The sequence below is a fragment of the Phaethon lepturus genome, unplaced genomic scaffold, assembly GCF_000687285.1.
Source record: "Phaethon lepturus isolate BGI_N335 unplaced genomic scaffold, ASM68728v1 scaffold20072, whole genome shotgun sequence".
Taxonomy (NCBI): Eukaryota; Metazoa; Chordata; class Aves; order Phaethontiformes; family Phaethontidae; genus Phaethon; species Phaethon lepturus.
Window position 1 is genome coordinate 1 of NW_010521477.1, and position 20,642 is coordinate 20,642.

The following is a 20,642-nucleotide window of genomic DNA, read 5'->3' on the forward strand; positions in this document are numbered from 1 at the left end:
CAGCCGGGTCTCTGTGCGGCGCGTCCCGGGCACGGCCCCATCCCCGCCCCAGCGCCACGCTCGGTGCCCTCTGCCGGGAGCAGCTGCGGGAGCGGGGCAGGATAGATAAGTGGAGTAGAGCTTTTAAAGTATATGAATTGCTTTAATCAGCAAGCAGTGCAAGCAAAGGTCTCTTGTTTTTTCCACCTGTTGGAATACTAAATTTAATTGTGCTTTGGGTGGTGCGACTGTTAACCCAGCTGTGTAAGAGCAAACAACCCTGAGGACAGGGAAGCTGTCCTGCTGTGACCGGGTGGTCTGTACCCAGCGAGATCCTGAGCCCAGTGCCCTTTGGGGAGCTCAGTGTCTGACAGGGCTGTTCGAGAAGAACCATGGAATACTTTGGCTTGGAAGGGACCTTTAGTCATCTAGTCCAACCCCCCTGCAGTGAGCAGGGACATCTTCACCTGGATCAGGTTGAAGAACCTTTTGAGTATTTATCATTTCAGTTAAGACCGTGGCTTTTTATCTTGCTTCAAGAACTGCACAGCTGGCATTTATATGATACGCAGATAATGTGTGAAGCTTGTCAGATGCCTATGTTCATCAGATGTGAGGAGCCTACCTCTGGATTACAAAAGGGTGTTGGTAACTTATCTTAAAGAATCACCCTATAATAGGTTGTTATTTCCACTGAGAGGGCTAGGCAGGAGCACAAGGCACGTGGATAAAGAGCAAGATGAGTCTAGCTCTGAGTGACTGCTAGTTATCAAGACATGACTTGTGTTTGGAGAGACCTGTGCTGTTTTTAGTGTTTTCCTCTTGCATCTCTGGGCAACGGTAAAGCACTGAGTAGTTAAAGAGCTTGGCTGTACCATGGCATGAGCATGGAGATGGTTTCCTGTCCTGCTATTTTGTGGTAGGGCTGACAGCAGTTCTGAGCCTACTGTTGTCAACACCAAGGTTGCATGTGACACAGCAAATGCCACGTGGTGGTTCTGTGCTGCCAAGGGGTTTTAGAGCTGTCTGCCTACAGTATGTCAGCTTACCAAGCAGTGATGCAGCCTGCTTTAATAGGTTTATTCTCTGTGAAAGACAATCTAACTTAAGTATCTGTGTCTTGAGACACACTTGAGATTTCTTCCAGTGATCTCAATACTCAGCAATTTTATCTTTTTCTCTTTTTAGCAAAGAATTGAAATACACAAGCTTCGTCAAGGTGACAACTTGATTCTGGGATTCAGTATCGGGGGTGGCATTGACCAGGATCCTACTCAGAACCCCTTCTCTGAAGACAAGACCGACAAGGTCAGAGGCTCTTTGTTTTCCATAGCAACTGTCTCTGCAAAGGCTGATCTTATCCAAATAGCCAGCAAGCTCTATTCACTTGCATCTCTGTTCTGTCCTCTCACATAATTGACTACTAAAATTAGTCTGCAAATGATAGCATGGCAACAGAGTAAGTTTAAGTTAGCTCTCCACCTTTTCTATTTTCCAACATTGCACAAACCTGTTTTTAAATAGAATCCTGTAATATACTACAGAGTATTTTTGCATTGTCAGTAGAATGGCCCTTGAGTATTTAATGCTCCCATATTTAGTAAATGAACACAATTTTTTTCACAGGGTATCTATGTAACAAGGGTGACAGAGGGAGGCCCAGCAGAAGTTGCAGGACTTCAGATTGGAGATAAGATCATGCAGGTAAATGCCAAGATAAGACAACTACTAATGGTGCACAACTGCAGAGAAGTTTCTGCTGGGGGAAATAATGTCTGCTGAGTACTTTCCAGGACAGCTTGTGGGACTTACAAACAAACTGAGCTGTGGTGTAAACTTACATACTACCTATTTCTGATATAACAGTTATAGGACACCTGTGGGACCATGCACCTGCCTCATTTTACGTGGGGTTTTTTTTTCCCCCCAGGTGAATGGCTGGGATATGACAATGGTGACCCATGACCAAGCTCGGAAGAGGCTGACAAAAAGGAATGAAGAAGTGGTACGGCTGCTGGTGACCAGGCAATCTCTGCAGAAGGCTGTGCAACAATCTATGATGTCCTAATTAATCATCAAGTTGGGGAAGGGTTGGGGAGGGAGATATATAGACTGGTATCAAGCAAGGAAGCAAATACTAGACCTGAACAGGTTGTGTGGAAGGAGTGCATGTTCCTAACTGTGGTAAACACTTTTTTTTTTCTTTTCTCTGGTGTAACTGGCAGTAGTAAAACTCTAGTCCCCCCAGCAAGAATGCTGCTCTAAAGTCTTCCCTGCGGGTACATGGTAAGACTTCACTGTAGTCATCTCTTTCAGGAGGACAGGACGAATCCTATTTATCTAAGGAGGCAACTGGAGAAGCCCTAACTTTGACAGGATTCTTTTGTAGCACAAAAGCTTCCTATTTTAAGAGGAAATGTGGTTTCTGCTATGGAAAATAAGAGGGTTTGCTGTGCCTAAGCTTTTAGAAGCGAGCTGTCCTGTCCCCCCATGCTACCAAATCAAAATGCCAGAATTAAGAGTTGTCCATTCCTGTGGGGAGGAGCACTGTACTAATCTCACATTGTGTGCTAGCTAGACAGAGTATGCTGAACGGTTTGGGGCACTATGGTTTACTGCAAAGATTCCCTGTACAAAGCAGCCTCTTCAGACAAGAAACAACTAAGTAACACAGAAGTGTTAGGTTAATACCTGCAAAGTACACTAAAGGTTCATAGACACTACAGTTCAACTTCACTGAGTAAAACCTTAATTATTCTTGTTCCCAAGTAATTTGTAACATGAAATGGATCAAGTTTAAATGAAAGGGATATGGAGCAGAAAAGAAAACACTGTTGCTGAACTTACCAGAAGAGCTGCTCATGGCTGTAGAGTCTTCAGTTCTTCATTCCACTTCTATCAAGCTTGAAATGGGAGGAGTGGATTTTGGTCTGTCTTTTCTAGAAGACTTTGCTTAAATCACTGATTTATTGGATGGAAGAGATAAATATGCCAATAACTTCCAAAAGTGCCTCTTGACCAAATGTAAACTTCTGGTAAGATACCAAGTTGTTTAAATCAACATGCCACAGGATTTAAGATTCTTGCTGCAACACTAAGTTAATTATCTAGTATCCTAGTGGTTTGTTAACCAGCTAGCTTTACAATTATCCAAAAACTGGAGTTCTTAATCCCCTTCAGTTGATTTATACATATCTGTACTTTCCTTAAGCAGTCTTCAGGTAAGCTGTTGTAAATAGAACATGAGGAGGTGGCAGACTAACTTATTCAGTACATTACTGCTGTGCCATGTACGTATGCTGTGATTAATGCATCTCAGACTGCTCTGTATGCACCAGCAGATGGCTATCTACCATTTTTATATCTATGGAATTACTACAATACTGCTTTTGAATTTTGTAACTTAAGAATTCAGTGGTAAATTTTAAGGCTTTCAAGTTGAAGTTATTTTTGTTACTATAAAGATACACTGCTATTTGTACTGCAATTTCACTTGATTTTACACAGAATAAAACAAAGTTGGATTTCCTGAGCTGTTTTCTCCTTACATTTAAGAATGCCATATCACTTAAGTGCCTTCAGGTGACACCTCTTTTTTGGCTCAAAGGGGATTGTGGACTATATCAACACAATACAGTCTGAGGTTAGTAAGGTCTGATTTAATTGTTAGATAGTTGCAGTGTTCATGAGCTGTCAAACCTCACCTAGTCTCTAGCAGGGGGGAAGAATGCATTCTAGTTTTCCTTCAGCTGACACCTAGTAAGACAGAGTAGCTTTTGAGCATTCGAGTATTGCTCAAGTACAAATGCATGGATTCCTTTCCAGTCCTTTTAAAAGGGTATAATGCTTACTTTCAAGTAACTTAAGACCTTGATCTCTACCTAGAACATACCATGTGCAGTTAGAAAGTTGCCCAGGAACAAAAACATATGTTTAATCATGGGGCTGTTAATTAACATAACCCACTTAAAAATAATCTCTGACAAATGTTTAATCTTTACCATCCACCAATTAGGATTCAAGGCATGTCAGTACAAGTGAGGAAAATGAAGTTAGTGCACTAGAAGTATTCAGATAAATCTGAGCACTTGTCTTAGCACCCTTGAAAGAGCTTTCAGTGAAATAAGAATACAGTTCCTGCTCTTTTCAGTACTTTTTTTTACTAGAGTTCAGGTTCTAATATTTGTGTATTTGCTACCAACCTCATCATTCTTTGACATACCACTACAGCTGTTAACAGCCAACCTGAGTGGTGTTCTACTGTGATCTATCTGTGAGGAGTCAGCAGCAGCACTTAGATCCACAGCCAGCCTTCAGTCATTACATTAAGTGGTTGTTGAAACATGATCTCAGATTTTTGAAAGCCAGAACTTTGTGCTTCACTTCTAATCAGTAAGACATCACTCTGGTCTTTCTCTTTCCTGTTGTTAATGGATAAAGAGCCACATGTTGCTTGGACAGCTCACACTAAGCTGTCTTTACAGCTTCAGCGGGCATGAGTCTTCTATTTGCAAGTGGTGGCTAGAGAGCTTGCTGTCCTTGAAGGCATTTGGCAATCAGCATTTGGCAAGGCAACAGCTTGTGTTCCACACCAGAGAGGATCAGTATTTCTGGTAACTGGCAGTAGGCATCTTGAAACCCCTCAGCCAAGGTAGGGGCAAATTCAATTTAAAGTTTTTTGTCTTCACAAGTGATGTTATTCACAAGGTTCATACCCCTGTCTCCTATAAAGGCAGTAGTGCTGGACCATAAAAACAATATCAAAGAAGATGGAGAAGACACCCAGGCCAAACTTGGTTGGATCTCCAAAGATTAACTTCCACTGATCTGTCAAACACAAAATTAGAGCGTTAAAACGAACTCCTCAAATGTGGTCTTGTCTCAAGACTACAAGGTCATGCCATACATATTAGAGAAGTTCATGTTTGTTACCTGGACTGCTTAGACACACCTTAAGACTGACTGTAGCGTACATCTTATGCAAAGATAATTAATAACTGTTCTTGTGGTTTCTTCAGAATAGCTACTTCATTTTCTATCTTGAAGGAATATGAACAGGTTCTTTATTAGTAGTATAAGAACAGCTACCCATACTATGGCACATTCTCCCACAATAACCTACTGGTTTATATCTACTTTGTAGCAGGATTCTCCCAACCCATTAAGAAAGGCCCCACCACCTCAGTTCCAGCCTTACCATTGTTGTATGACTGCAAAAACATCTGGAGAAGGCTGAAGCTTCCACCAGTGAAGTCTAGTAAGACATTTCCAATACTCCATCCCTCAGTACTCTTCCGACGGAAATTCATGTATGCCTGAGAGTGCAGCAAGAAGTCAGTCAGCATGTCATGTACAAGCATTTCTGAGATTAACATTTAGAAGCCTTCTGTATAACTGTCTCAGTGACAAAAACAATACAGTTTTTGGTTACAGTTACCTTCTAATTCTTCACTAGAAGAGACTATGGCACCTAAAAGACTTATCATTGCTGGTTTAGTCTAGTCAGAATTTCAAAAGCATACACTACAGGCTTAGGGGTGACAGACATAAGTATAAAAGCAGAAAAGTTCAGATTTACCTGTGGAAAATATTTTATCAGTGTGACTGCTAACTTAATGTAAGAGAAGCAGAATAAAAACTGTAGCCATGTCATTTCCTCAGCTGCAGCAAGAAACAGTGTTGTAAATGTGAAGATCCATGCAAGTGCCAGTAGTCCAACAACAACTTTGGATACTTTCTGACCAGCTCTCTGAAACAGAAATGCAGATACACTTAGACTGACCTAGGTCATACATCCCCAGACACACTGTAAGATACAGAATATGCTCAGGACTATGCAAGGTTATAGTCCAAACCTGTTGTTATACCAGGTAGGCTCATACAACAAGGGAATTTTAAAATTGAGTGCTACAGCAACCAGCTATAGGTTTGCAAGAGCTGATGAGCAATATTCAACAATCATTTGGAACACTATTGTCCATGAGCAAGTGGGAAACAATATTGTGGCAGTATTCTTGAGTATTTATGATGCCTGTTATCAGTGCCACACCTGTAACAATCTCCTGAGTTTAGTCTGATGATATCAAGAGTTCTTACATATGCAAAAGCCTGCTAGTGCCATTACGGTAAAAGATTCATGGTTACCTTCCAATTCTTCACTAGAAGAGACTATTGCACCTAGCAGTGGTGACAAATGGGATGTTACAGTTTTAGGTTTAGTATCACCAAAGGAAGCACCCCAAGACATAAATAGTTACCATGTAGAGAAAATTGGCTGTTCAGATCAGAGGCTTTTACAATGGGAATTAAATAAAGAACCACCTGATTAGAATAATCAGTCTCACCTGAAAAGGGTGGGAATTATAAAAGGGTCTTTGCAGCTGTTTAGAAGAAAAGAGGTTGAAAAAAGCTGAAAGTTTTAATTGCAGGGAATCCCTGGTATTGCTGCGCATACCAGCATTTGTACCATGCAGAGCCGTAATCTATGTGCTGGCTAGAGATCTCTTTGGTAACCTTATGAACTTGGCTGTTTGCCTTAGTTATTTTGAGTCCCAAAGGACTTTACTTATAAGCTCAGAACATTGATAAAGCTGAAGTAGCTAAGCCTACTGGAGCTGCTACTAGCTCAGGAGATATAAAGGCAGCTGGATTGTGAAGCTTGACTTCTAGAGGCCAATGAAAGTGCCATGACGAGGACTTAGGAGCCCAAAAAGGGCGGTGAGGTGTCCGGCAGAGGGAGCTCTGCCAGAGCTGACAGGTCAACCCAGCATTGAGACTTACCTCGTAGATGCAGCACTGAACTACTGTGAGGAGAGTTAGAGCTACCGCGTGGAGACTGAAGAAAACATCGTTGATAGCCACAGGATTCACCCCACTGGGATAACTGACTAAGAATTCCTCCTAAACGTAAGAGAAACCAAAGCCAGCCAAATGCTTAACTCCCTTCTGTACATACCCCCTCTCCCAGCAAGTATTGAGAGAATCATGCTTACCTTAATCAATGGAATCCAAAAGAGTCCAACATTAAACACACTGTATGCTATAAAGCCAGTGAGGTTTAATGCTATAAAGTCAAAGCTTAGTCCGACAACACTAGAGAAGCGGGGAGGGGGAAAAAAAAAAAAAGTATGAGAAATATGCATCAGAGCATTAGAGGCAGTTCCAGGGACAATTTGACCCTAGAATGTACTGATTTATAGGCAATTTTTGATGTAAGCCAAAGCTGCAGGCACTGTGACAACATGATGCTGTGAGTTCATTAGGAAGCAAGGTGAAATATCCCTCATATGCCATGCACTGGTATTCACAACCGCTCTCACTGGCAAGGTTGTGTCCCTGCTAGTTCAACTTCACCCCTCCATGAGCTCAGCTAGTCTGATAAAACCATTCCAGCCTGAATACAGAGAACTAGTAGTTTTGGCAAAGATGCACAAATACTTTAGTTTTCATATATAACAATGTTTCTACTTACAGTCATTTAGTTTGAGGGGAGCTACAAGGAGCTGTCTGATAAGCAGCTCACAAGGTAAGTAATCTTCAAAGGTGGTCATCACAATTGGCTCGGCCAGATGATTTAAAACATGACATCAAAGGAAATGGGGAAGTCTCCTCTATCACAAATTACTATTGGATGCCAAACCTCACAATTAAGTGTCTGTAGGATGCACATAGTCTCCTCTGACTTGCATGCACAGAAGCTCACTGGAGCTGCATTTATTCAGGCCCTATCTTTGCCGTGCTTTTCCCTCCGCTCCAGTCTTTCCATACATAATTCATGATAACCAAGATGGATGAACTGAAGCTAGGAACATGATTTGCAGAAGTGCTTAAGTGACTTGCAAACACATCTTAAGTTTCCTTACCTTTTTCGTCTCCAGTTCTCCAAGAGTTGAGGATAAAAGGAGATAGACCAGGCAAGGAAATAGATCCAGCCAATCACCTCATCAGCGTATCTCACTATGATGCTATGAATCACTTGAAATTGAATCCTAGGTCTGATGGTTAATGCAAAGAGAATTGGTTAATTTGTCTGTTCACACTTTTTTCGGGAGATTTTGCCTTGTTCTATTTTGAGAGAGAAAACAGAATCCAGGTGTTGAGACATGACAACAAAGATTCAGAGTTGTTTTCAGTTGAGTTGCTCCCCTTTTCTTTAGTGTCCTTGTTATGTTTAGGACATCTCCCACTCCAATCCTCAACCTACCCTTTCCTCCTTGCCTCACTCTTTCAATCTTCAAAAAGGTCATCTTGTGCTTATGGCTTCCACCCTCTTAGCACGAGGTCTGTTATGTAAGAGCGGAGTTTCACTTTTCACATACTGCTGGCAAAGCCTCATGATCATGCCTGTCCTGTTGAGCATTTCATATGCTTACCTCTACATTTGAGTCTTAAAAGCAGAAGCGAAATGAGGAAGTAAAACAGGAGTATCATGTTGCTCAGTAGCATCTGGGCAACAAGCAAACACAATCCAGCTTTCTTCATCTTGCTAGACTGTTTTCCTATTAGGGAGGACTGGCATCTGTGAAAAGAGGGCTCCCCTAACTAGAAAGCAAAACGTCTGTACCTCATGGTAGCAGTGTGGGCGTGCAGCTGCATCAGGCTATTAGCACTCCAGAACAAGTTCTGCACAGTGAGAATAGTATCCTGCTGGACATTTACAACCAAATGCTTCCTGGATCAGAAAAGCTGATACTTTTGGAAGGGGTTATTAAAACCAGACTAAGGAGCCATAAGAACTCACAGTCATCTAGTAATGAAATCTAAGATACCAAGACTATCACTCTGCTTTCATACCCTATATTTATCTGAATACCTTGGGGATTGCTGGAGGGTCACCACATCTTCTCAACTATGTACCACCCATGTCCCTTTAACTATAAGGAAGGGAAGAGCTGCCCCAAAGTTTAGGAAGCTGTAGGATAGTAAGTAGAACTAAAAAAAAAGTTTCTCACCCAGTTAAGTTGGAATTAATGGTATAAAGATAAACTGTTACTTGTCCAACATCAGCTGCTTTCACTTGGAAGTCTGCTTTAGTGTGACCTGCAGGCAACTGTACCTGCAAGGCAAAGTGGAGGGAAGAAAGAGGAGAGTTGCACCATCCTAGTTGTAGGCTTTTGCATAAGGTCGTAAGTCTGTTCTGTCACTTACTTCATCAGGCAGTTCAACAATAGTGCTGTGTTTTGATGAGTGTGTAATATTAAGAGTTATCACCAGTGTCTCATTTAATGGAGCCCTGGGAAGGCAGAAAAAACAAGTTAGACTGGTGCCTCAGTCCACAAAGATTGCTTCAGGGCTGCGGGAGAGTATCTGCTCAATCCTCACAGTTGTGGGAAACATAATGAACAGTCCATACACAACAGTACCTACCTAGTACTCAGAGGAACACAAGCACCAAAGTGTGTTAGCGCTGTACTATTTTTTTATCTGACCTGATGGGCAGTTATATGGCCACATTTTACCTCCCTCTTCTCCACAAAAGCGGCAGAGCAGAGTCACTGCTACCAGAATCCTATCACTGTGCTTGTTAACCCTTTGCTGGTAAAGAGGGGCAGAAATGGTGGACATGTACTTGAGTGATGAGGGACAGAAATTATGGCAGTGTGGTAAGATGAAAACAAGTAACAAAAACCCTCCAAGTGAAATAATCCTGTACAGCTTTCCCCGAGAAGTCCACTGAGCATTTCTCCAAGAGGTTTAACTGTACAGCAGTACTTAAAGTATCACAAGGTTCAAACGCCTGTACCTGTCCATGAACAAGATTACAGTACCACATCTTTCTTTGCAAAAATAAAAGTTGTAGATTGTTGCAGCCATGTTTTGCTATTTGGGATCTTTGGGATCTCAAATTTTGGTTCTTTAACAATAATTGGCCTTGGGAAAAGGCTGACATAGCAAAAACATGGGTAAACAATGCACTGTAATAAACAATGAGACTAAGGTGCATCAGCCCCCACTCTGGAGCAGCTGCATGCATTTGCTAGAAATAGTGAGTTCTGTTTGCTTGGTGAAGTTTTTGTGTGTGTGTGTGATCCTTCTAGGAAATGCAAGTTTCTTGCTATTTTCCTCTTTATCACAATTCCTACATTGTCATCTGACTGTTCTCTTCACATATATTGCCTCCTCTTTGGGATCTCAAATTTTGGTTCTTTAACAATAATTGGCCTTGGGAAAAGGCTGACATAGCAAAAACATGGGTAAACAATGCACTGTAATAAACAATGAGACTAAGGTGCATCAGCCCCCACTCTGGAGCAGCTGCATGCATTTGCTAGAAATAGTGAGTTCTGTTTGCTTGGTGAAGTTTTTGTGTGTGTGTGTGTGATCCTTCTAGGAAATGCAAGTTTCTCTTAAGCATCTATTTTTAGAAATGGAGGAACTGTAAGTTCACCTGTGGAAGACAGTTTGGTAAGCTAATATAGGGCAGACAGTGTAAAACATCTTTTCCTGCTCAATTTTCCATACAAATGGCATAGGATATTGTCAGCGGCCAACCATACAAGGCTGTTTGTAAGAATGCTGCACTATCTTGGTCCATACTGGTACTAAGTGATGTAATAGTCTAGAAGTGGCCAGTCACACCAATGAGATTCACACTGTATGAACAATTAACTGAGTCTGGAGGAAAGTCTTAAGTATATAGGCAAGTCCTACTTGCTTGCTCGTTCTCCATTATGAAGAGAAAGTAAAGATGCAATCATGGTTTTACCTCAGAGAGATAGTGACGTTTGTTGAACTTCCACTTTCTAATGAAACCACTTCAGGGACAGACAATACGACGACTCCATCTGGGGGGTAAAAAAAAACCAAACAAACAAAAAACAAAACAACAACAACAAAAAAACAAACAAAAAACCCACTGAAAAACCCCACACAAATCTCAGTTACTGTGAATGATGAACAGCTCCTTCAGAAGAGCTACCTACTTTCTTTTGTGATATAGACATTTTGTCCATTGGCACCTGCAGTGTCAGATGAATACAATTAGTACACACAATAAACAGCAAAGGGAGTACAGCTTATTTCAAGGCGACTAAACAACTTAAAAGGAGAAGTAAATAACTGTCACTTGAACATGCTACAAGGAAGCAATTTAAATATTTGAAGTGCAACAAAAGTTCATGCCAAGAGAAGGCTATAGGATACTTCAAACCCACATGAATTGTTTCTTGATGCGATCCTAGTAACTTAGGAATCATAAATACCCAAAATTCAGTTTAAAATTGCTTCTTTGGTCATAAATTCAAACGAGGTACCCAGATGTTCAAGATAATGTACATTCACTATCTTATCACTTCAGGAATCACAAGCACCTTACTATAATGCTCTGAAATATCGCTATTAAGGGGTACACTTTACAACAATCCAGCTATGTTGTACCACATCATGCTTTAAGAGAGGCCAAGGTTCCAGGTGCCAATACAACTGATATCAAAACCATAAGCTGGTCACATGTCAACAATTTTGACATTTGGACTCCAAGTCTATTTTATTCATTATATGTGTAAAGGACACATGAGTGAAGAGGAAGAATAAAGAGCTATATAAAAATAAGACAAGAAACAGGGAGATAAACAGGTTGCCCTGGACACTTTTTTCTTATTGTCATATATCACACAGTGTTCTTAGGAAGGTATTTAAGTGCGGGAGAGCTCCCCAGGTCATCACTGACTGCACCACAGACAGGATTTAATCTGCTTCTGCAGAGACTGAGTTTGGAGCACCACGTGAGCTCTCCATCACATCAGTGCCTCAGCGTAGCACTGTCTGTCTGCGAGCGCACCAGGTCAAAGGTAGCGTGTGAAAGAAGAGCTGGTGATGGGAAGCATGGCGCTGGAATCCCCAGAGGGGTGTGACGGGGATACTGCAGAGCTGCCCTCTTCCACCTCTTACCAGTTCAGACCTGGCCCCTGCCCGGGAGGCCCTCTGGGCCCAAGCTGGGATGGCCAAACACTCACCGCCAGGCCCCAGCAGCACAAGCAAGAGGTACAGCAGAGTAGGGAGCAGGTATTGCATCCTCATAGTAGAAGAACTGCAGGAAAAGTTAGGAGACGGCTTTGCTCAAGACCCACACGTTTTGAGGGAGCACCAGACCATCCCCATAGCCGGCAGCTCCCTGCAAATAGCTCCCTCCCAGCACCATGTCCCCCGGCCCCGCCCAGCTGAGGGACCCTCAACACCCCTGAGAGGGTATCGGCCTTTCAATCCCTCTGTCTGCTCAGCCTCCCCTGGGGACATCTTCCCCTCACACCACACAGAGCTACCACCACCTAAGGGATTCCCCCGCCCCCCGCCGCCACCCGCGCCGGACTACAAATCTCAGCAGCCACCGCGCCTCCACTAGCCTCCCCACCCCGGCAGCGCACCGCGATGCACGCTGGGACTTGTAGTCCCCCCCGTCCTCCCCTCAGGACACACAGTGAAGCCAGCCATCCCACGCTTTAGGATGCGCTAATACTGAGAAAGCGGTACTGAGGCGAAGGCGCCTACCTCCTTCCAGCGCCGTAACTCCGTCCCGCACAGGCCCGACTCTTCCCTTTTCAACTTCTCACGTGAGGTGGCCGCCTATTAACTCCCCGCCCAGCACCCATCGCGCATGTTGCGCCTGTGCGGCCGCCCTCGGGTGCCATCTTGGGTGTGGCAGAGCGAGTTGAGCGCTGGGCTAGAACAGGCCAGTGTGTGAGGAGAGTGAGCTGCGGGCGGAGAGGCCGACTCGCCGCTTCGCTTGTTTGTTGGAAATTTCGTTTAAAGCTGTACGGGTCACCGGGGAGGGTTGGGGAAGGAGTGGTTTGTCACGCTCAAGATGGAGGGGTAGTGCCCAGGCACTGCTGAGGGGGGACGTCTTCAGGCAGAGGGCAAAGTCCAGGCCGCTTGCCCAGCCCAGCCTGCCTAGTCCATGTGCGCTGCTGGGGTGGGAGCCCACACTGCTTGTTTCCTCTGCACCCTTGGCTCTTGGGGCAGGTGCCCCCTCAGAGGCGGCAAGGAGCAGTATGGGCCTCAGCATGGTGGTTGTTGGTCCAGCCACCATGTAGAGAGAGCTGTGGATGGTAGGGAAGGTGAAAGCAATCTCCTCTCCCTGTAGCCATGGCGGGCACTGAGGCGGGAGGCAGGCCTGCTCCTGCCTGCGTGCTGGGCATAGACCTGGGCACGACATCTGTTAAGGCAGCCCTGTTGATGGGGACAGAGCAAGGGCAGGTGGTGGCAGAGAGCTGCTCCAGGGAGACGCAGGCACACACCAGTAGCCTGGATGCTGGACCTCAGGTAAGGGGTGGCGGGTAGCATTGCTGGCAATTTCAGGATACTGGCCTTGCCTTGTAGTGGTCGGGTTGTTTTGCTATATTGTGCAGACTTCAGTAGCTTTCCTGGATTGTTTTTGTGATTAGATTAACAGATGGTTGCTGCATGTGTCTGGATGTCTGAAAGTAGAATTAAAATGTTCTCTGGTGTTCAAGAAAGTACTCAGGTTTTGAAAAGTTGCATAAGACAATCTAAAACTATTCTCCTATGAGCTATCACCTTGTCTTTGACACTGCCGGTGAGGAAACAGCAACCACTTGCCAACTGGAAGGGTATTTTGCACTGTAATATGAGATGGACTAACAACTGGAAGTTCCCTGTGGAAATAACCAGGAACATGTATTCCCGTTAAAGATCTTTACATTCATTGTGTTGGTCAGCCTAAGAAAGGATGAATGAAAATCATAAAAAATACGTATCAACATTCTTCTGTCCTAGTATTGTAGTGAGTTCAGGGGCTAGTTTCTGAGCAAAGATACCAAACAGGCCAACCCTCCTCTCTACAGTTGTGTTTATGCAGCCAAAAGTATGTGTGTGCAGATTAGTTCACATCTGTATGTAGATTGTATTTGAATATTTTTGCTTATAATCTTCATCCTGGTCTGTCACAAAGTAATCTGAATCTTTAGAAGTGTGAAAGATGGAATACAGCTTCTCTTGTGACACAGTTTGGTCAGTTTGCTGAGTGGATCAGTTTGCTGGGTAGTTCTAGTAATAGAGTAGCTAGAAATGAAATATCAGCATCATCAAAATCAATGGTGAGTAGATACGGAGGAGCTTTAGGAAGATGTAAGGGAGGCTGCATGCTAGTCAGAACACACAGATAATGCTCTTTGTGGGGAAAAAGAGCAGCAATATATAAGGTGAACTGATGAAAACATATAGTGAGTGTTAATGGAATATTTAAAAAGGTATATTTGAGTATGGTAACTTAGGAAATGAAAAATTATTTGGCCTTCAGTTTAAGAGGTTATTGTCTCATTCCCCACTTGCTAGTATTGGTTTTTATTTTTGTGGTTTTGTGGGGGTTTTTTGCATTCTTTCTTTTTTTTTCCAATTTAGTAGTGAATGTTACTCTAATACATGCTATTAAGCTTAAATGAATTCTGTTCATTGCTTCTGACTAGAGTAGCTTTGTTTAAGGAATACAGTGAGGGAATCCTAATGGTTTCATGCTCAGAATAATGCTTTATGATTACAGGGAATGGAGCAGAGTGTCTGGAGGATAATAAGAGCATTGAACGAATGCCTTGCTGCTCTACCTCAGCAGCAGCTTCAAAGAGTCAGTCACATTGGAATTTCAGGACAAATGCACGGGATTGTATTTTGGAAAAAAGATAAAGGTAATACTAATTCTTTGGCATTGCTGTTCAGAGTATTATGATGCAGAAAATACATTTTTAACACTGAAGTGATCTGTAGGAAGCTGTTGCATGTTCACTTTGGTCTTCTGTAAAACAGAATTAACAGAAGATCTTTTTCAGTGAGAATTTTGCTTTAATTACTGGAATTTCAGCTACTGACTATAGTTGACCATGTTGTTTACACAGATTAGTTAAAGGATTTAGTCTTATGAGATCCTTGCAGAGTCAGGATCCCTGCAGAGTCAACACAATTATTAATATGAAGGAGGAATAACATATTTGTGGCTTGCTAATTGCTTGTCCATCATATGCTATCTGCTGCCAGTTGAAAGAACTTCTGAATCATGTGAATTACAGTTTTTGTGGGGGGAATGTTATTCATCTCGTAAAACACTTAACTAGCTGTTGTCCAGTATCTCAATACCTTCTAATGACTCTACAGTAGCAGTATTAGCAGTTCTGTGTATGCCTGGAAAAATAAGCTATGCTTGATCTTTACGTTAGAATGTGCATCGCAGTAGCTATCCAACAGTGCTATTTTGAAATGCCGTTTGAAAGTACAGTAAGAGAAAAACTGAAGTTCAGTAAGCAATGTTTTCATTCCTTTCCTCCTCCAGCCCACCCCCATTTTTAAAGGCTTTTTTTTCTCCCCTAGCAAGTCATAGACTGTCATGTTGCATTTGTCTTGCTGCTTATGCTTCCATTATTAGGACCTGAAAAAGAATTGTGGTCATGATTCTGAATACTCAGCTGCTTGTAGAATGAAGGGCCAAGACCTCAGAAACAAAATCAGCCACAGTGAGGTAGTCACATAAGGCTTGATTGTGCAAATACTCAAATAATCTTTGTGACAGCAAGGATGTTTGAAAAATTTAAGTCTTGGATTGCCAGGCAAGTGAGATAGGGATGGATTATCTTCTTGGCTAACATCCTATAAACCTACTGAAGTCTAAGGCTTTCAGAATGTGGTTCCATGTCTTCTTTCTCTTTACCTTATGATGCGCGCATCTGAACAATTAGAAAAGTCTTACAATAATAGCAGTCATACAGATTAAGCAAAGATTTATTGTAAACCACGGAATAGATTTCCCAGAAGTGCTGGTCACTGCCTGTCAAAAGTTGTCAGGGTCTTAATTGCTTTGAGAGACCCTATGCTATTCATTACTGGCTGTAATTGTACGTTAAATACTAAAATGATTAGAAAGAAATCCAAAGGCTGATGGACTGAAGGAGCTGGAGCTGTTGCTTGCTTTCCTGCTGTCCCAAGGGCTGCATAACAAAGCCTCATGGGGTCATGGTAGACATAGGTTCTTATGTCATATTGGTTAATATTTTATTTCCTAAAGCCACATGCCACTTTTGTTTCATTTCTATCAAGTGAAAGAGGGTGTTTGCTCTCACTTGTTTTGAGTAGACTAAATGAATCCATGCACTTTGGGACACAAATTACATTTTTAATGGCATCCTTTAGGGTTAGATTTATGGCTAATAATATTTCTTAGAATCCATTTAAAACTAGAAAAGCAAACAAATTGGAAATTCAGTTCAAACAGACTTGATAGAAAGGGAATTGAGGGAACAAGAAAAAGTATGTGTTTGCTTTGCATGTTTCATATAGTACTTCCCAGCTTTCACAGCTGCTTTTTACAGTGTGAGTGTAACTTCAAATCCCTGTATCCAGCCCAAGGAAGATTCTTTTTAGCTGTATTTGTGCTAGTCAGTTAAGCAGCTGGGTCTCTTTTCTGACCTGTAGGACAAGTGGCACACCACAGCTTGAAACTCTGCTCCCATCCCCAGCGAAAAAATAAAAAGTTGCCTCAGTTACAGAGCCAGCTAGAGACAGTATGTATCCCCACATTGTGGCCAGACATCGCCTGGGAGTGCGGTAGTTGTCAGAGGTTGAAGCTGTGCTGGGGAGTGCACTAGCAAACATCACATGCCAGTGACTGGCCTCAGCCTCTGCTTAGTTTACTGCTTGGACAGGGCCGTATTGCTGCCTTTGCAGGACTGCTTATGGTGAGCATGTCAGGGCAGGAAGTAGCACACTGAACTGGAGCGATAGCAGATGTTGCTGAGAAGGCTCTGAGCAGCTCTGAGAAGTAGTGTTCTGTGTTCAAAAGGAACATACTGGACTGGTAAAACTGAAAACTGAGTTAAAGCCTATTCTACCTTTGATGAAGCTTTGTTGTGCAGCACAGGGGAGGGATAATCTTTAGTACTTTGCAGTCCATTGCTTAATACATAGAGATCCAGGTTTCCTGTTGCTTTGGCTCAGAAGGCGATGAAACTATGTGGTATCCATCATAGGCAGTTCATTACTATATACAGCAGTCTCTATGTCGTGATGTGGCAGATCCCAGTTAAGGCTTATATGTGAGAGCTGTCATATCAGCTCATTACCTCCCATAGCAGAATTGTGATTTTTTTCTGTTATTTAAGTTGCATCTTTAGTATCTCAAGGTGCAAGTTACATGTTCCTCTAGGCACTAGGAGTGCTTATAGAGAAGGAAGGCCTTGAATACCATTCTGTGTTTTAGCAAAGGATGACTGGCATTATGACGTTATCTAGGGCTGAATATTGTGACTAATTAATTTGATTACAGTCACTACTGGCTCTGTTTCTGCTCTTTTTCCAATATAATTGACAAATTATCATGAGTGTCCAGAAATTAAAAATGCCAGGCAGACTACACTGCAGGGAATCTGGACTACATTGACTTCTCGGACACTGTGTGTTTCAGGTTGCAAGTGGACAGAGTGTGGTACAGGGCATACCTTTGAGCCGGACGAGGTCAGTCACCTGATTACTTGGCAGGACGGTCGCTGCAGTCCCACCTTCCTCTCTTCTCTTCCTTTGCCACAGTCACATATCAGCTTGGCTACAGGATTTGGGTGTGCCACAGTCTATTGGTATTTAAAGAAGAGGTACTGTTTCACTGGCAGTTTCTCATCTTGAATTTATGTGACGATTAGTATTCCTGTAGCCTGTTAATGCCACTATAGGCTAGGGGGCTGTGATTCTCTGTAATCATAATATTAAGTAGTCAAAGAATATTTAAAATGTATTCAATATAAACTATATGCAACTGAGCACACAAGAGTCTCTGACCTCATAAAAATACTACAGATCTCCTTAATAAAAAGAAAAGCTTCTGACCATATAGTAACGGAATCCTTAAAGTATCGCAGAATAATTCTAGTCTGTTGTACCGCTCAGAGGAGCTCTGCTAATGCAGTTTGAACACTGTAATTTTGCCTTGTGCAGATTGTGAAAAGTACAAACGTGCCTAAAACAGTAATAGGGTCGCGTTTGTCTGCTTGCTGCCAGATGCTAAACCAAACAGTCCCTAAATTAATTTCAGTTCCTTCCTGCCTCAGACACTGAGATCCTTATGAGGTGTTAGGAATGGCCTGCTTTGTTGTGGCATGTTTGCAGAGGATATAATTTTTCACTTATGACTTGGCATCAGCAAGATTTGTTCTTTAGTTTAGCCTGCAGTGTGCTATGTTTCTCAAAGAGCCAGTGTCTTCCCCTCAGCAATGAGTCCAGGTTCAATAAATGGGGAAGAACATATTTGATCTTGGTTTCTTCCAAAGTGTGTTCAGCAAATATATGGAGCATGGCATGATCTTCTTTTAGAGCTGTATAACTCACGAGTCCAGCTGCTTTGTTTTGTTTCTGTTTTGTTTCACCATTTGGTACATTTCCATTCATGTAATTTGTGGATCCTAGAGCAACTGCAGGAATTTACCTGCTTTTCTCAAATGCTCCACAACAAAGTGACATTTGCTTGTGCAAACAATTACTACCTTCCTGGTAACTTTTGCAGTGGTGTGCTTTTGCACCTAGACTACTCATTCCTTAAAGCTGCTGTCTTCCCATCCTCCATCAGGAGGTAAGTATTGCTGCTGTGGTAACAGCTTGGAAAACAAATGCTGTTTAAAAAGAACCAAACCAAAATGACAAAATGCAGGTTGATCACTGAGGTGGCTGTTTCGTTTTTAGATGGGACCACACATGTCTGAAGTTCCTTGTAGCACTGGAAGTAATCTTGTTCCCACTGCTTTAAAGCACCCCTCATTGTTTTTTGTTTTTAAAATGTTTTGTTTAAAAGTCCAGATTTTCTGAAGTCTTATGATGCAGCTGGCACTATCCATGACTATGTGGTTGCCATGTTGTGTGACCTGAAGAAGCCACTCATGTCTGTCCAGAATGCTGCCAGCTGGGGATATTTTAATTCCAGAAACAAAAGCTGGAATATTGACATGTAAGTGCTAAAGTCACTCAGTGGGTTTTGTGTACTGCTTGTGTGAAGTGAACACCCAGTGTGAACACCTCTTTGGGCCCTAAGTATGAATGTGCTATGGATAAAAAGTGATTGAAAGTTACTCCTGATCAATTGTGGTGTAGCCTGTACTGAAGAACTATTGAGAGTTTGCTCTGGTTTGTAGGGTATGTATGTTTAAATTATAGAAAATCTGTCCCAGTATTTTTAGAAATCCCTAAGACAGCAGAGCTGAGGCACTCGACAGTGGGACCTTTTATGCCAAACTGTTCTCTTCCTTTCTGTGGTGGGATGGGGTGGACAAGTGCATGCTGCAGCCAAGGTGTTACCTCTGTGATGTTAAAAGACAATTATTACTCTCTAGTTCTTTCAGCTGAGTTCCTTTGTAACTCCTAAGAGTTACTGGTGATAATACCTAAGAGTTATTAGGCTATAGGAAGTCTTATAGTGAATTTGTTTATTTATTTACTTATTTTAATGATTTGCTCTTTCAGGGCTGAGTGCTAAGGCCTTATATATTTCAGGGCTTAGGTTAGGCCAGGACTCCAAGATTAAAAAATCTGCTCATGAAGGTATGAAAGAATGTCAGAAACTTGCATTTGGCCTACTGAACTTTTACTAATCTGGTGGTGTTGCTGTAGCAATGTAGTGTATCTTCCAGTTTGGTTGTGTAAGGAGTTTGTTGGACTTAACTCTGTGATCTGGTTTTGAACCACTAACTGCATGACAGCTTAAAGTTCTTTGACACTTAGTTGCATTTTTTTCTGTTTTTGTGATTGTCCCTTTACCCTCGAACTGCTTGTCCATAGGCCATCAGTAGGTTAAACTTGCTGAATACGTACTGCTGTATAATCTCAGGTAATCAGATTGCATGTAAAGGAAAGCTATTTATTCTTCTACACTATTCTAGTTTACCCAGCCCGTTGAACTGGAATGCTGCCCCATCCAAGACAAAGTAGGTGAAAGCATCCATAAATCTAGCAGCCACAAATGTATGGCCAGGTTCATCTGTGACTTCAGATAGGTCTTTGTAGTCGTGCCACACATTCCCATACTGCTTTCCTGCAATAATACTGCTCTGATTGCAGATTGAAAAAATCCGGCTTTCCTGTTCACTTGCTTCCAGAGGTGGGAGACTCTGGCAGCATTGCAGGCAGGACAATCTGTGCGTGGCATGGAATACCCAAAGGAGCAAAAGTAGGAATTGCTCTGGGAGATTTCCAGTGCTCTGTTTATTCCTGTCTGACTGGAAAGACTGATGCAGGTATGATCATTTTGGTATCTTATTTGGTTTTCTCATTCCTTCACAGTAGCCTAGTAAAACACTGATTATTGTTTTTTCTTTTGTGTTCTAGTTCTTAATATCAGTACCTCTGCTCAGCTGACTATCTCAATGCCCCTGGGCTTCCAGCCTCCAGAGACACCAGATCCTTCCTCAGCTGTTACTTATTTTCCCTACTTCAATGGTGACTATTTGGCAGTGGCAGCATCACTTAATGGAGGCAATGTGCTAGCAACATTTGTGGACATGGTGGCACGGTGGACTGAAGAGCTAGGTAAGCTATTTCAAGGATAGTTAAAGCTTAAAATTGAGGTTGATCAGCAAGGTGAAATGAAGCTAAGGCAAAGGAACAAGCCTAGAGCTGTTTTGTCATGCTGTATAAGGAACAAGGTTGTAACTCTTGGGTCATGCTTCCTAGATCTCTGGAATTTCCTGCTG

The 20,642-nt window shown here is 42.4% G+C and overlaps 3 protein-coding genes across 4 annotated transcripts in view; 2 read left to right on the top strand and 1 right to left on the bottom strand.

Moving 5' to 3' along the window:
• Positions 1–1,167: 1,167 nt before the first annotated feature.
• On the top strand, positions 1,168–2,226 carry TAX1BP3 (Tax1 (human T-cell leukemia virus type I) binding protein 3; the record flags this gene model as incomplete). Its single annotated transcript, XM_010281546.1, has 3 exons — positions 1,168–1,287; positions 1,606–1,683; positions 1,910–2,226. Coding segments are annotated over 3 exons (336 nt in total), but the record flags the coding sequence as incomplete, so codon positions are not given.
• Positions 2,227–4,641: 2,415 nt separating this feature from the next.
• On the bottom strand, positions 4,642–11,997 carry CTNS (cystinosin, lysosomal cystine transporter). 2 transcript variants are annotated; one of them, XM_010281543.1, is made up of 10 exons: positions 11,934–11,997; positions 10,685–10,763; positions 9,127–9,211; positions 8,931–9,034; positions 7,842–7,973; positions 6,972–7,071; positions 6,760–6,879; positions 5,558–5,728; positions 5,177–5,294; positions 4,642–4,806 (listed from the first exon to the last, which is right to left on the bottom strand). In XM_010281543.1, exons 1-10 carry the CDS (start codon positions 11,995–11,997, stop codon positions 4,676–4,678), a joined length of 1,104 nt encoding a protein of 367 aa, XP_010279845.1. In that variant the 3' UTR covers positions 4,642–4,675. The 2 variants fall into 2 exon arrangements, with proteins under 2 accessions (XP_010279845.1, XP_010279844.1); XM_010281542.1 differs by having other exon boundaries at positions 10,685–10,765; positions 11,900–11,997.
• A 1,062-nt stretch (positions 11,998–13,059) lies between these two features.
• The window catches only part of SHPK (sedoheptulokinase), an 8,607-nt gene continuing 1,024 nt past the window's right edge, over positions 13,060–20,642 (top strand). Inside the window, exons 1-6 of the mRNA XM_010281544.1 lie at positions 13,060–13,236; positions 14,474–14,615; positions 17,378–17,561; positions 18,752–18,904; positions 20,011–20,186; positions 20,278–20,478. Of these exons, the coding sequence (XP_010279846.1) occupies positions 13,060–13,236; positions 14,474–14,615; positions 17,378–17,561; positions 18,752–18,904; positions 20,011–20,186; positions 20,278–20,478 (1,033 nt within the window). The remainder of the gene's footprint in view (positions 13,237–14,473; positions 14,616–17,377; positions 17,562–18,751; positions 18,905–20,010; positions 20,187–20,277; positions 20,479–20,642) is intronic.

What these genes read in the sequence shown, in the direction of transcription:
- CTNS (XM_010281542.1), bottom strand. Translation starts at nt 11,997, where the DNA reads ATGAGGATGCAATACCTGCTCCCTACTCTGCTGTACCTCTTGCTTGTG. An exon ending in ATTAATTCCAACTTAACTGG is followed by an intron (nt 7,974 to 8,930) that starts GTGAGAAACTTT and finishes ATTAACCATCAG; the next exon opens with ACCTAGGATTCAATTTCAAG. An exon ending in TTCAGTGCTGCATCTACGAG is followed by an intron (nt 5,729 to 6,759) that starts GTAAGTCTCAAT and finishes TTTCTGTTTCAG; the next exon opens with AGAGCTGGTCAGAAAGTATC.